Source organism: Notamacropus eugenii, chromosome 2 (assembly GCF_028372415.1).
Source record: "Notamacropus eugenii isolate mMacEug1 chromosome 2, mMacEug1.pri_v2, whole genome shotgun sequence".
In the NCBI taxonomy this organism is placed as follows: Eukaryota; Metazoa; Chordata; class Mammalia; order Diprotodontia; family Macropodidae; genus Notamacropus; species Notamacropus eugenii.
The window spans coordinates 503,355,054-503,369,683 of record NC_092873.1 but is presented as its reverse complement, the minus strand read 5'-3'; the positions used below and the strand labels follow the sequence as shown (position 1 = coordinate 503,369,683).

Here is a 14,630-nt window from a genome sequence, read left to right as displayed (position 1 = left end):
TTAAATGACTTGCCCAGGGTCACACAGGTACTAAGCGTCTGAAGGATTCAAACCCAGGTCCTCCAGTTTCAAAAAAAAAAAAAGTGAATACTTTTTCTATGATAGGGTTGGAACTCTAGAAGAGATACCTACTGACCTTGGACAAGTCACTTATCCCTGTTTATTTCAGTTTCCTCATCTGTAAAATGAGCTGGAGAAGGAAATAGCAAAGCATTCCAGTATCTTTGCTGAGAAAATACTAAATGAGATCACGAAAAGTCGGACACAACTGAAAAGTAATTGAGCATAGGGCAGCCAGGCGGTACAGTGGAAAGAGCGCTGGATCTAGAGTCAGGAATACTCATGTTCCTGAGTTCAAATCTAGCCTGCCTCAGGCAATTGCTGTGTGACCCTGAACAAGTCACATAGCCCTGTTTGCCTCAGTTTCTTCATCTGTATATTTTCCAAAAACACCCCAAATGGGGTCATGAAGAGTCAGAAATACTGGACAGCAACTATCACTGACTCCAAAAACAAGTGCTTTTACTATTATGGGGTTAGAAGAGACTCAAGAGATTACATATCAGTGTTCCCTGTCTCATGCATGTGAAAATAAGCTAATGTCGTTAAATCTATTTTAATATTCTGAATTTAGATACATTTCAATATAAGCAAAGAGGACCCTCAGTTCTTCTTTATCTTCTTCAAATGCCAGTGCTCGCTGACAGAAACTTATCTGATGTTGGCATTTGTGAATTATTCTGTACAAATCATCCTTAGCAGACTTTAGTTATAATGGCCTCATAGTAAGAGTTTTTCATAAAATCCTTCCTTTTCCATCAATCTCTTTTAATCAATGAACACTACTAAGTGCTTTCTATGGAATCTTCAAATATTTTCATTTTATTATTATTATTTAATGGAATAATTATACTTTAACATTCATTTTTTAAAATATTGAGGTCCCGATTCTCTCCTTTCTTCTTGCCTTTCATTTTATTATTAAAAAATCATGAATCCAAACGTTTTTGGGGGGAGGGGGTAGGAAAATAAAGTCCTTGAAAAACATCTTTTTATGACTTTTTCTGACTCCAATCTCACTCTCTTTCTCAACCTTTGGGGCCTTTGCAAGGGGGAGTTGCTAGTTCTCATTCATTAAAGTTCTTTTTTTTCTGTTGCTTGTTTTTTCTCCCTTTCCTTTTAGATTTAGGGCAGGCACCTTGGCCTTTCCACAAGAGGCCTGGATAATTTCCTTCCAATCAGGATGAGCCTTCTTTTGGCAACCTGCGTTTTAAGGTCACTATTCCCCAGTTTTGAAACTCCTTGGGTTTTTTCCCCCTCCTTAGTTGGTGTGTGTGTGTGTGTGTGTATGTATACTTGCACACATATGCAGACACATAGGTTGTTAATGCATTTTTTAAAAAAACAGATTGTCTAGAGATTACACGTCAGTTTAACAATTTCTAGTGGTTTTAGAAGCTGGTTTCTGAAAGTGTCTCGGCTCTTTTCATTCTGAGCATTTAAAAACATAACAGAAAAGTTTATAAACACAGTCACACATTGGTTTCCACAAAGTGCTAACACCTATATACACTTGACTTCTTGGAAGGGGGGTGATGGTGAGTCAAGAGAATGGTTTTGGGTTCAGACGGTGGAAGCTGGGGGGGGGGTAGAGGGTGGTGGAGAGGCAGGTGATGAGCATACTTCTAAGAAGCTGTACCATTGAAACATCCCACCAATCCTTTCCTGGAAATGGGTGCCCCAAGATTCAGGAATATTCTGCCTTTCATTTTCCTGCCATGGCTAGCTAGTACCATTCTGCCTATGCTTTATTATCTTTGAAAAATATCAGTGGGGGATGGGGAAGGGGTGTAGTGGGGGATCCTTTTATGGTTTAAAAGTGGGACATTCCCAAGCTCCATCCCAGATGGGCTGTAGAACTGTTGAGGTGTAATTTGAGACCTTCCAAACATGAGCACATGGAGTATGTATACCCGCAGGGACTTCAACCCTTTCCAGGTGTGTTTTTGCCTTTTTCATTTTCTTCTAGAGTTTTTATTTTTACACCGAATCCCCATGTTCCCAAAATTTCAACTCATAAAAACCAATTAGAGTTAGACTGTATCGTTGGATGAGAAACTGTTGGGTCCCTCTCAGTGTAGATTCCAGCATCCCGTGGGAGCCAGAGGGATTTTCATCTCAAAAGCAGAAAAAGAGGTTGAGGGGTTGAATCCCACAGTCTGTGGGATTTTGTCCCTCTTTGCCGCTGACAGCATTGCAGAATTCCCTCTGGGACCATAAGAGAAACTGCGTTAGCCAATGTTGTTGTTCGAATAAAATCCCCCTATATGATTACCTCCCCTCCTCCCTTGCCTCATGATTACACTTATTATAGCTGAACACACGTTCCTCATTAGAATCTTGGGTAATATGGGAAATCAGAGGGCTGAAAATTAGGCAGAATAGGTACCAGATGTTTGTATTAGCTTGGCATGCATCTGCATTCAGAATGCTTAAGGATCCTATTTATCGAATCTGAAAAGGACTTAATGCTTTGCCTCTCATTGGACAGTGGTCCTCCCCCAGATGATTTTATTCTGTTATAAAAGGTGGGATATTAATCTCTTCTTGTAGGAAGGATTAGGTTTAAAGTGTGGGCAGCAATGGCATCCATTTCCCCCTTCCCCCCACAAAAAACTCCTTTTGGATCCTATCCAGGCTCACCACTGGTCTGTAATCAGTCCTGAGAAATGGGCGGTGCTCCTGGCTGAGGTTGGAAGCCTGCTTTGGATCTAAAAGGCCGGAACAAAAGGAAGAGAGGCCTGTTTTTATATTTCCTTACTGCGTTTGTTGGGAAGGTAGACAAGAGGGAGAGAATCATCAGGGCACAGTGAAAAGAGATGCTACTTTCTGGCGTCAGGAAATTTGAGAGAGAAGGATTTAGAGTCAACAGTCAATAAACATCTATTAGGCGCTTACTGTTTGCTAAGCACTGTGCTGTCAACTAAGAAAACCCATTTATTAAGTACCTAGTATGTGCCAGGTACTGTATTAAATTCTGGGGCTACAAAAGGATAGTCCATGCCCATAAGAAACTTATAATCTAAAGGGGTTGACAACATGCAAACAAACATGGACAAACGTGCTTCATACAGTATGAACAGAAAATAATTAAGAGGGGCTGGGAAAGGCTTACTGTAAAAGATGGGATTTCAGTTGGGGATAGCATTGGGAAATATAAAAGAAGGCAAAAACATGGTCCCTTGGGGGAGTTTCTCATCCAACAACGCAGCCTGGCTCTAATTGGCTTTTATGAGTCAGAATGTTAGGAACATGAAGATTTGGTGTAAGAAGTAAAACCTCCAGAAGAAAATGAAAAAGACAAAAAAAGGCTCTCTGTTCATAAGGTCCTAGGATTAGAGAGATCATCCACGTAAGCTGAAATGGACCCAGAGACCCATTTTCTGGAGGAAGAAGCAGGCTCATTGAGGTGAGGTGATTGTAGAGGGAGCTAGGTTGGCACAGCCTGGGATCTGGAGTCAGAAGGATGTGGGTTCAGATTTTGTCTCAAGGCTTGTAAGTTGTTTAATCTCTCTGCACCTCAGTTTCCTCATCTGTAAAAAGGAAGATGGCCACAGCACCAACCAACCAACCAGTGTCGTTGTGAGGACAAAATGAGATAATATAGGTAAAGTGCTTTGGAAAGCTTGAAGTACTATAGAAATGCTAGCTGTCATTATTCACAATGGGTCACGAGTGGCAAAGCCAAGCAGAAGGTGGTGGCAGTTTTGTATTCTGTGCTGGTCAGACCACATTTGGAGTTGTGTGTCAATTGGATCACATTTTAGGCAGGACATTGAAAAGCTGGAGACTGTTCAGAAGAGGGCATCCAAGATGGTGCAGGTCGTTGAGTCCATGCCAAATGAAGATGGTTTGGAGGAACTCGGGTTATTTAGCCTGGAGAAGAGGCTAGGACTGTCTTTTGCCTTTCTTTGTATCCCTAACACTTTGCACAAGTGCCTGGCACATAGGAGGCACTTAATAAAAGCTTATTGACAATAATGATTATTGTCTGGAATGGAAGGTGGTCGTACAGAGGAGAGATTAGATGTATCCTGTTTGGCCTCAGAGAACAGAACCAGAAGCAATGAGTGGAAGTTGAAAACAGGCCGATTTTGGCTTGATATCAAAAAAAACTTCCTAATAATGAGAGCTCTCCAAAAACTGTAAGGCTGCTCTGGGAGTCAGTGGGCTCTTTCTCCCTGAAGCTTCTCAAGCAAGGTGGCACTTGGGTGGGAAAGGGAGTTCTTTTGGGTGGAGGTTGAAGGAGGAGGTTCCTTCCAACCCTGAAATCCTGTGATTCAGTCCCTCAGATTTCTTCCAGGGCCTGCTGCCTGTGATTGGGGGGTGGCGGGGGAGGAAAGGAGGAGGCTGTAGAAGCCAGAGCCTGGGACAGCACCCCCCCCCCCAAGCTTACCCGTGTGGGCAGCCACGTTGAGCAGTGCTTGGTCAAGAAACTTTTGTGCCACTCCAGGGAACAAGGGACTCACATCAGCAAACTTGGGACCTGGTTTTCTTAGCTCCTGAGGTTGTTTAGTTAGTGACTGGCCTTGTAGCAGCCCAAAACCCTTGCTGGTAAAAATGAGGGGACTTTCTGTCATGCTGTCAAAGGGGTTCTGCCGTGAAGATTGGTGTTTATAGAATAAAGAGCATAACTTGCCTCTAGACCAGGGCTTGGTGCATGAGGTCAGGGGATAGATTTCAGGGGGCCTGAGAACCTTGAATGGGAAAAAAAATGACAGTTTTATTTTAATAGGATTGGTTTGCATCTTAATCCTACGTATTTTAATGTATGTACTTAATAACATAATTCCGAGAAAAGGGTCTGTTGACTTCACCAAGACTACCAAAGGATTCCATAAGGAAAAAAAAACCCCAAAATGAACTCCTGTTCTAGACGTTCTTGGTCAAATAGTAGTGCCATCAGTGCGAGATGAGGCTAGGGATAGGAGGACGTTTGAAGCATGCCCAGGACCAGGATGTGGTCACAGGAGAAGGGGAGGCCTTTCTGAAGTTGGGGACTGCTCTAAGGGAAAGCAAAGGTAGACAGGATGAGGTTGAGAGCAGGATGTGTGTGTGTGTGTGTGTGTGTGCATGTGTGTTTGGGGGATGGTGGGAAAATGCAATATTCTAAATACCACCTGGAGAGGTGTAGGGCAATGTTTCGTATTCAGGAAGAGTGGAGAAAAACAAGTGTGTTTCCTGCCTTCGACAGCTTTTGGGGGTGGGGGGAGCCCCATGGGACTGGTTGCTCAGCAACCTGATTGCCATCTCCCTCATTTCAGGATCATTTCTCTTCTCCGAAGTGAGACCAAAGATTCATTGCAAGTGATAGTGATGGTGATGGTGAGGAGAGAGAGGGTAGAGCGTTGAGGAAGGAATGAAACCTACAAGGATGCAAAGCATCTTGTATTGATAAAGAGTGAGCAGAGGGAAGAAAGAGCCAGAGAAAGACCCTCCACCGCTGGAATACACACGTGGCAAGAGAGATAGTGGCAGCAGTGCCCCTCTGGGTTACGTAGGCAGAGTCTAGATCTGAGGCAACATCGACAGAATGAGAGATGGTATTGTTAGTCTTTCGGAAAAGTGGGTACAAGTCACAGTGGCTAGTGTGGATGGAGGAGACAGAAAGACCTGAGTTCAAGCCCGACTTCTAAGTCACTGGCTAGGTGACTCTGGGAAACGTGCATATTCTTAAATGTGGACTTGTTTAAAAAAAAATACACACATACACATATATACACATGTATATATACACATACATATGTATATGTGCACATGCATTCATACATATATGTACACATTGTATATAGGTATGCATGTATGCGTGTGTGTATACATAAGTATGTATACACACATGCACTCATATATACATATATATGTATACACACAATAAACTATTTCAATACAGTTGGTTTTCTTGGTAACCTTACTTGAGTCGGGGTCCATAAGTTTCATTAGACTGACCCCCTCCCCCCCCAAAAAGGTTAAGAACCTCTCTTCTAGAACTTTCATATCTGCTGAAGATTGACTGATGTGTGACACCAGAGGGGGTTTCCACCCATTGACAGCAATGAAATAAACAATCCAGCCCCCTAGGACTTGTTCTCTCCCCGCCCCCCGCCTACCCCCCCCCCCCCCCAGCAGAATCTCTGAGCTTGGAGACTCAGAGGTCCTTTGATCAACATGTAAATAGTTTAAAGTTCATGCTTTTATTTCTCAGTGACTTTATTCCACATCTTGTTTGCTCATTCGTTTGGATTGTGTATGATCCAAATAAAAGGGACTTCTTTCCATCTCCTATCTCCAGTGCTTTTGCCCAGGCTGTGTACTGTGCTGGGAATTCCTTCCTTCCTCACCTCTGCATCTTAGAAATAGTTTCCTTTAAGACAACTCAAGTACCCTCTTTTTCCAAGGCCTTTCCTGATCTCCCTGAGCTGCTAGTGCCTCACCCCCTCAAACTATGTTTTAATTATTAAATGGATATTTACTATTTAATTTTCTGTGTACATGTGATCTCCCCCAATAAAATGTGAATTCCTTGAGGGTATTTATTTCACCTTTGTCTTGTACCTCCTGTGCTTAGCCCAGGGCCTAGCACATAGTAGGTGATAAATCAATATTTGTTGATTGATAGTGTAGAGAATGCTACTTTTATATATGTGTGTGTGTATATGTGTATATATATATACACACACATACACACACACATATAATAAAAATTCTCTCCCCAATTCCCCTTCTCATTGCTTTCATCCCATGCCTGGGGCAGATACAACCTGTGCCTTTGGACAGGGCTCTTAAGGACCTGCCTGTGTCATTTTTTTCCCCTGAGATCTTTTCATTTTAAAAAAAATCTCCAGTCCTCTCATAAAAATCTTATTATCCGACTCTGAAGGAACTGCCTGAGGGACAACATAATGTTGTAGATAGGTCAGCTGTCTCAGGGGAGACCTGGATTCAAATCCTGTTTATGGCACACAATGCTGGATGTGGATGCATGGACAAGAAGCTTAACCCTTAGTTTTCCATAAAATTCTCTGATACTATAAGTGATGGGTAAATCACCAACCCACATTGGTGGAAGGAGTTTTCACACATAGAAGTCCCTATAGTAGTAACAGAGAGCAAGGCAAAAATGAGGGACCATAGATTTAGAGCTGGTAGAGACCCAAGAGGTCATGGAGCCCTAACTCCTTTATTTTACAGATAATTAAACTGAGGCTAAATGCCTTGGCCAACATCACACAACCAGTACGTGTCTGAGGTGGTCCAGTGATCTATCTCTCACACCAAATTACTTTGGTTACCCCATCTGTTCTTTTACATGAGTTATTATTAATGTTCCAAAATATATTGAAAATAAAGAATTTGAAGGGGGAGTGGGGAGAAGAGGAAGGGAGTGAGAGAGGCACTAGCTAGGTCAATATAAATTGTAAATCTGTCTAGATTTTTGTTCTGATAAGCGCCTGTCCCAGTTGTGAAATATTTTTGGCTGTGCCTTGATTTGTTTATCTAACATGGGTAATAATGGCTAATTTATGACATTAAGATGAAAATGCACAGCTCAGCATAGACATCTCCTCAACCCTATGAAGAACTATGGTGGGGGGAACTTTTCTCTGTACCCCTCCAGTATCAGACATACCAGACCTCCCGTGGACCGTGGCAAAAGAGAGTGGATTGGGAAGCTGTGGGGGAAATGTTTGCTTAAGCTAATGTTTGCCTCATTCTAGTGACCCACTCCAGGGAGACTCACTTTGCCATCATGCTTGGGTGCTTGTTTTTCTTGTTTCTCTGCCACCTCATGCCGTCTCTCAAAAAAGATCCAGCAGCTTGACACAGGGTGCTGCTGAGTATTGGAAAAAGACCTACGCCTCGTGGTGTAAACCAGATAGCTGCTATGAGTTTAGATAATTCCAGTCAGTTCTGAAATAGACTTGGCAAAACACTGTGCCTGCTTATGGTGTTGAGACAGTGGGTTGGTACTGGCTGGGCCCCTGAGTTGCATTTGTGTTGGAAGCGAGGTCAGTGTCCACAGGGAGGCCAATGAAATGGATAACTTCAGTTGTGAGCTGAATGTGACCTCAGGTTCATGTTATGTGTATCTAGAGCTAGACAGGATTTTGGAGGCCATCAAGTTTAACACCATCATCTTACAAGGGAGGAAACAGAGATCCAGAAAGATGAAGGGACCCTTAGTCTAATGTGGAAAGATGTTACATCTAATAATGTTGTGAGTGAGGGGAAGGGTGGAGTGGAGGAGAAGGAGGGGCATCTGTAGGGGGGCAAGGTTGTTGGTAGGAAGGAGGAATTAGGAGAGAGAACTCCGGCAATAGGGAGGCCTAGGGTTCTTTCTAAAATGAGGGTCCCTGGGCAATCAGTCTCATGAAGCCTACAGTATGTTATGCATGAGGGAAATGCTCTCTTCAATACTAGAGCTCTGTAGTAGATTTGTGATCTCTTCAGTGTGGTTTTGGGCACTTCCTTCCATTGGTGTAGATCACCACCCATCTGCCCCTTCCCAAGCTTGTGTGATCCTTATCAGTTCTGCGTGTGTCCTGTAGAGTTTGTCCCAAAAGACCAGAGACCTCCTCTATGCCTTTGTATCTATATATATATCTATATATTTTTGTGGGAACCAGTGGAACAACAGCTGTGTATTTAATTAGGCACTTCATCAGGGTTTGCCAAATGAATGAATGAATTTGAATGTATTATCTAAATCAACAAATAAATATACTTGTTTCTAGTTTTTTAAAAAATATCCTTCTCAGAGGGAGGTGGAAAATTCTTTTGATGTTTGGGAGGAGACCTGTGCAAATGTCAAATGGGGAGTGTCCTTGCCCAGAGTAATTTTACATAGTATTGTGAGCCAAAAGGGAATTAAAAACAAAAAACACTCAAAAGAAATGAAACATGTTGGTTTCTTAAAAAAAATAGTTTAGCCATTCTCTCTTAATGTTGGAAATAATAAACCTTCATTGTCATCCTTGGTCTAAGCTAGAGGACTCCAGACACAGAATCATAGTCCTAGGAGGATCCATGCTTCTGAGTTTAGATGAGTTCTGATGTTTCCGAGTGGCATGTGTAAGTGGTTTTTTGTTTTGTTTTTTCCTCTCTGCAGGACCGGTGCCTCGGACAGAATGTGTACTGTCCCCTGTCAACTCCTCACACCCTGTCCAAGCCTTGTTGGAGAGTTTCACTGTCCTCTCTGGCTGTGCAAGCCGGGGCACAACCAGTCTGCCTCAGGAGGTACATATCCTGAATCTTCGGAATCCTGATGAAGGACCTGGCCAGCCTGAGAGAGAGGTAGGTTGGATGGGTTCACTGCCAAAGCCACTGTGCCTTTAACTGGCAAACCCAAAACCAACAGGCGATTTAAAAAAACAAAAACAAAAACTAGAGGGCTTCCTTCCAACCCTGTGGTAAACCAGGGTTACTTAGATATGAACGGGAAGTTCTTTAGGGGGAATTGCATTCTGATCTGGGGAAGAGGGTGCTAGAGAAATAGAGAAGCATTTCAAGAAGGGAATTCCTTACTTAGAGACTCACTGAACTACAGTCTTCCTCTTTGGTGGTTACTTGGATTCTGCCCCAGTCTCTGAAAGAGTTTTCTTTAGAAGTTCATCTTTCAGAGGCCTTGGACATCAGCTATAATAATAATAAAACAATAAATGGTGTTTATATGGCTCTTAAAAGTCATAAAGTGCGTTTCCTATATTTTCCCTTTTGGTCATTTTACTCTGTCTGTGTTTATATGTATACATTTGTCTCCTCTGATGGAAAGTAAGTACCCTGAGAGTAGGAGTTACTTCACTCTTCTTGTAGCCTCCAGGGCCTAGCTTGGGGCTACAAGTACAGGGGAATACTAGCACTGTGCCTGGGACACTAGCACATGGTTTAATAAGTGTTTGGCAGTTGATAGTTGATCATCATTGTCAACCCAGTGACCATTCCAGTTCTTCAGGAGTTATTATCATCATTTTACAGATGAGACTCAAAGAGGTCAAGTGACTTTTGGGATGTCACATAGCTAGTGTCAGGGGGGGAATTCCAATCTAGTTTTTCCTGAAGTCAAGCAAGACATTCTGTTCCACACTATCTCCCTATAAATCAGGGTTTCTAACTTTTTGTGTGTATGTTGGACTCCTTTGGCAGTGCATAAATATATAAAAATAAATATCAGAATTATGTCTTGTTTATTAAATTTATACTTGAAGGAAATGCTAAATGTCAGTTGGAAGTAAGTGAAAATAAAGATGTGATCTTCCCCCTCTGTTTTCCCCCATCTAAGTTTGTGGACCTCTTTAAATCTATCTACATAACTGGTCTGTAGACCCCAGTTTAAGAATCTCTGCTATGAATATATTTCTAAGCTATTGTATTCCAGGGGAGCTGTAGGAAGGCGGTTGTCATGTAGGGGTGGACATAGCCTCTTCTTTTTAATGGCCCTGACATGATATTGATTAGGTGAAATAGTCAATATATTTGACAGAATGGGTTGCCTTATACATCAGACTACCAAGAAGCTTTTATTAAGTGCTTGCTGTGTGCTAGGCACTGTAGAATAAGTGCTGAAGATAGAAAGACCAAGGTGCCTTCAAAGAACTTACCTCCAAATGAAGAAGACATTACGAGTCAGGTAGATGGCACAGTGGACTGAGCATTGGGCTTGGAAGCAGGCATATCCGAGTTCAGATCCTGCCTCAGAAACTTCTTTACTGTGTGGCCTTGGGCAAGATGCTTAACCTGTTTGTTTCAGTTTCCTCATCTGTAAAATGGGGATAATAATAGCACCAGGGTTGTTTTGAGGATCAGATGAGATAATCATTGTAAAGAGCTTCACAGAGTCCCTGGCACCTAGTAAAGCCTATACAGATGTTTGCTATTTGCTTTAGAAGGAGTGGTGGGGATTAGAAAACCAGGAGGGACTTGAATTGAGTTTTGAAGGTGATGTTTGAGCCAGTCTGTTTCTTCATCAAGCCATCAGTCTGTCAATGAACATTTAGTAAGCACCTACTATGTGCTAGGCACTATGCTCCTCTGTTATTTAAATGGCTCATTAGATGTGTCTGAAATGTTATCGTTTCTTCCAGGGAAAGGGAAACCACACAATCCATGCTCACACTTTGTGGTTGTTCAGTTATGTCTGACTCTCCATGACCCTATTTGGGGTTTTTCTTGACAAAGATACTGGGATGGTTTATCATTTCCTTTTGCAGCTCATTTTACAGATGAGGAAATTGAGGCAGTCAGGGTTAAGTGACTTTCCCAGGGACACAAGACACTCTCGTCTTCCTGATTCCAGGCCCAGCCTTCTAGGCCACATAGCTGCCCTAGGGATTAGGAAAAACTTTTTTTTTTTCCTGACAACCGTTTCTTGTTGACCTTCCTTCTGTTCAGAGCTGGACAGTTTCCAAACCATTTATTTAGTATCACTTATGTGCCTTCCTCCTCCTCTTATTCCTTCCTCCTTCTCCTCCTCCTCCTCCCCTTTGGGCAGGAATGGGAGTCTGGGAAGGGCAAAGCAAAGAGGAAACAGATTTTGTTCTCGAAAAGAGTGTGCAGAGTTGGCTGTTTTCAAAATAGGGTCATTGAGCTCACCCCAATATGTTGTAAATTACTACTCCTGATTCTTTTGGGGGCCTTCCACATCTGCAGCAACAAATATGTAAGCTCTCTCTCCTTTATTCTAGGACCACATTTGATGGGGAGGAAAGAACGTGTAGGGGGAAGATGGGTAAGGAAATGCAGCTCTTAGTGAGGGTAGGGGACTTTAGGGGCTGGAAAGACATCCAGTAATTGCTTCTTTATGGATGTTTCATTCAGACAGAGTAAGAAACAATTGCATTGTCCCAGCTCACAGGGCCAAGGCCCGGCCATCTTGGTGTTAAATTGTGCAGTACTTGTGTTTACACTGAAAATAAATTCAGATCAATTGCTGTACTGAAAGGAAAACATTTCAAGAAAGGACTGGAGGGTTTGCCCACTTTGGTGTTTATCTGAGTGTACTAAGTGAAATCTGCTGCTGCTGCTGCAAGCCACTTGAGTTTAATTGAGCACCAGCCCTGCTTTGGGCTGGGTTCTAGAAATGGAAAGACAAAAAATCAAAAGGTCGCTGTCATCAAGGAGTTTGTAAAAGCAGTGTTGTTATTTAATTGTGTCCAACTCTTCATGACTCCATTTGGGTTTTCTTAGCAGATGCTGGAGTGGCTTGCCAATTTGTTTTCTGTTGCATTTTACAGATGAGGAAACTGAGGCAGAGAGCATTTAAGTGACTTTACCCCTGATCACACAGCTAGTAAGTGTCTGAGGCCAGACTTGAAGGATGAGTCAGTCTTCCTGACCCTGTAATAATAATAGCTGGGGTTTCTGTTCTGTACTGCTCATTTACATAGGTTATCTCAGTAGATCCTCATTCCTATTTTACAGATAAGGAGACCGAGGTGTGGAGGTTAATGGTGCATCTGAGTCAGGATCTGAGCTCAGGTCTTCCTGACTCCAGATCCAACATTATTAATATCCTGTTCTACTTAGCTGCCCAATTATATTTGTGTGTGTATACGTGTGTACGTATGTTTGTGTAGGCGTAGATATATAATGTATACGTATTAAAAATTACAAAGTAAGGGGCCAATGAGAAAGTCATTGGATTATTTGAAGAGGAAAAGAACATATTTTAGGTATTGGAATCAGGGAAGTCCACACAGAGAAGACGGTACCTGAGAGGAACCTTGGAGGCAGCTAAGGATTCCTAGAGTTAGGGAGGTGATAGGAATTCTTTAATGGGGTAGGGTGAAAGATGGTTAGTGCAAATATCTGGTATTAGGGAAAGAAATAATTTAGTGTGGCTAGAATGTAGAGGATGTAAGGGGGAGAAATAATATGAAATAAATCTGAAAAATGTAGTTGGAGTCAGTGGAGGACTTTAAAAGCCACATTTAGGAATTTATATTTTAACCTAGAGGCCATAGAGAGCCATGGGAAGTTTGTGAGCAGGGGAGTGACCTGATAGCAGTAATAACTGACTTTTATATGGGGTTTTAGGTTTTCAAAGCACTTTACCCACATTATCTCATGATCCTAACATGGTCAGCACCGGGACCAGGAGGAAGGTGATACATTATTATTTCCATAAGATGAGGAAACCAACGCAGATTGGCTCAACTAAAGTTGTTACTTAGTTGTCACATAACTAGAAAGTGTCTGAGGAAGAATTTGAACCCAAATCTTTCTATCCCAGATCCAGCATGTCAGTCAGTAAGCATGTATTAAGCTCTTACTGTATGCCAGGTACTGTGCTGAGCACCAGGAATACAGACAGTCCCTACTCTCAAGGAGTTTATAGACTAATGGGAGAGACAGCATCATTCATTCATTCAGTAAAGATTTTTTAAGAGTCTACAGATGGCAGATAGTAGCACTAAGGAGGATGTTACCTGCCATGCCACATTGCTTCTCCTGTATACTAAAAAGATTATTTTGGCCCTTATGTGAAGGATTGATTGGAGAAGAAAACTGGGGAGACAGGAATTTGGGGGGTCTAATTAGGAGGGCTGTTGTATCAGACTAGGTCTGGGGTGGGGAACCTGCAGCCTCGAGGACACATGTGGCCCTCTAGGTCCTCAGGTGCAGCCCTTTGACTGAATCCAAACTTCATAGCACAAAGCTTCTTAATAAAAGGATTTGTTCTGTAAAACTTGGATTCAGTCAAAAGGCCACCCTTGAGGACCTAGAAGAGTACATGTGGCCTTGAGGCTGCAGATTCCCCACCCCTGGACTAGGTAAAAGATGGTGAGAGCTTGAACTATATAAGGCGGTGGCTGTGGGAGTGTAAAGCAGGGGACAGACATGAGATATGTAATCAAATGTGTGTGAGTGTGTGCAAAATTAGTAAAAGTTGTCGTCTTCTACGGAGAAAGGTTTAGAAAGGCCTGGTCAGAAGGGGAAAGCAATGAGATTTCCTAAAGGTACTGCTGAAAACAATGTCAGCAGTGATGTTTTTTCTAGTATTTTGGAATATGTATATTACAAAATTGAGTTTGACACTAGGAATGGTTCCCATTTATGGTGTTGAGCTACCAAAGGAAATTGGGAAATGTCCATCCCCAAGGACCTATAAGAAGTGAATGGTTGTGGTCCATCATTTTTGTAACTGAGACAACATACCAAGTGACCTTAGGAAATGCCATCGGTCCTGTGTCTCAGCCATTCAGCAGAGACACAAAATCATGTGCTTTACAAATGCATACCTTCATAAACACACACATAGTGGCGGGGAAAGAGAGAAAGATTGATTGATTGATTGATTTGTGGTCAAAGGTGCCAGAAGGCCAGGGACAGGACAGGGAATGGAAAAGAAAGAAATGGGTTTATTTACAGATGGAAGATGGAGGATGGATGGAGAAAAATCCTAGTACAACAGTGAAAAAACGTATTAAATATCTTTTATTTCCTGTGTGTGTGACCATGGAAATGTAATATCATTGCAACCTTGCAAATAGTTTTCAAAATTCATCAAGTCTGCCAAAATTCTATTGAATCCATAAAATTTGCATTGGCCTTCTTTACTGTAACCATCCTACCTC

General features: G+C 42.2%; 1 protein-coding gene across 6 annotated transcripts in view; it reads left to right on the top strand.

Annotated features, from left to right (window-relative positions):
• TGFBR3 (transforming growth factor beta receptor 3) overlaps positions 1-14,630 on the top strand; it is a 232,166-nt gene that overhangs the window by 79,107 nt on the left and 138,429 nt on the right. For all 6 annotated transcript variants that reach the window (XM_072649068.1, XM_072649069.1, XM_072649064.1 and 3 more), the window contains one exon: positions 9,167-9,351. In XM_072649068.1, coding sequence (XP_072505169.1) covers positions 9,167-9,351 — 185 coding nt within the window. The remainder of the gene's footprint in view (positions 1-9,166; positions 9,352-14,630) is intronic.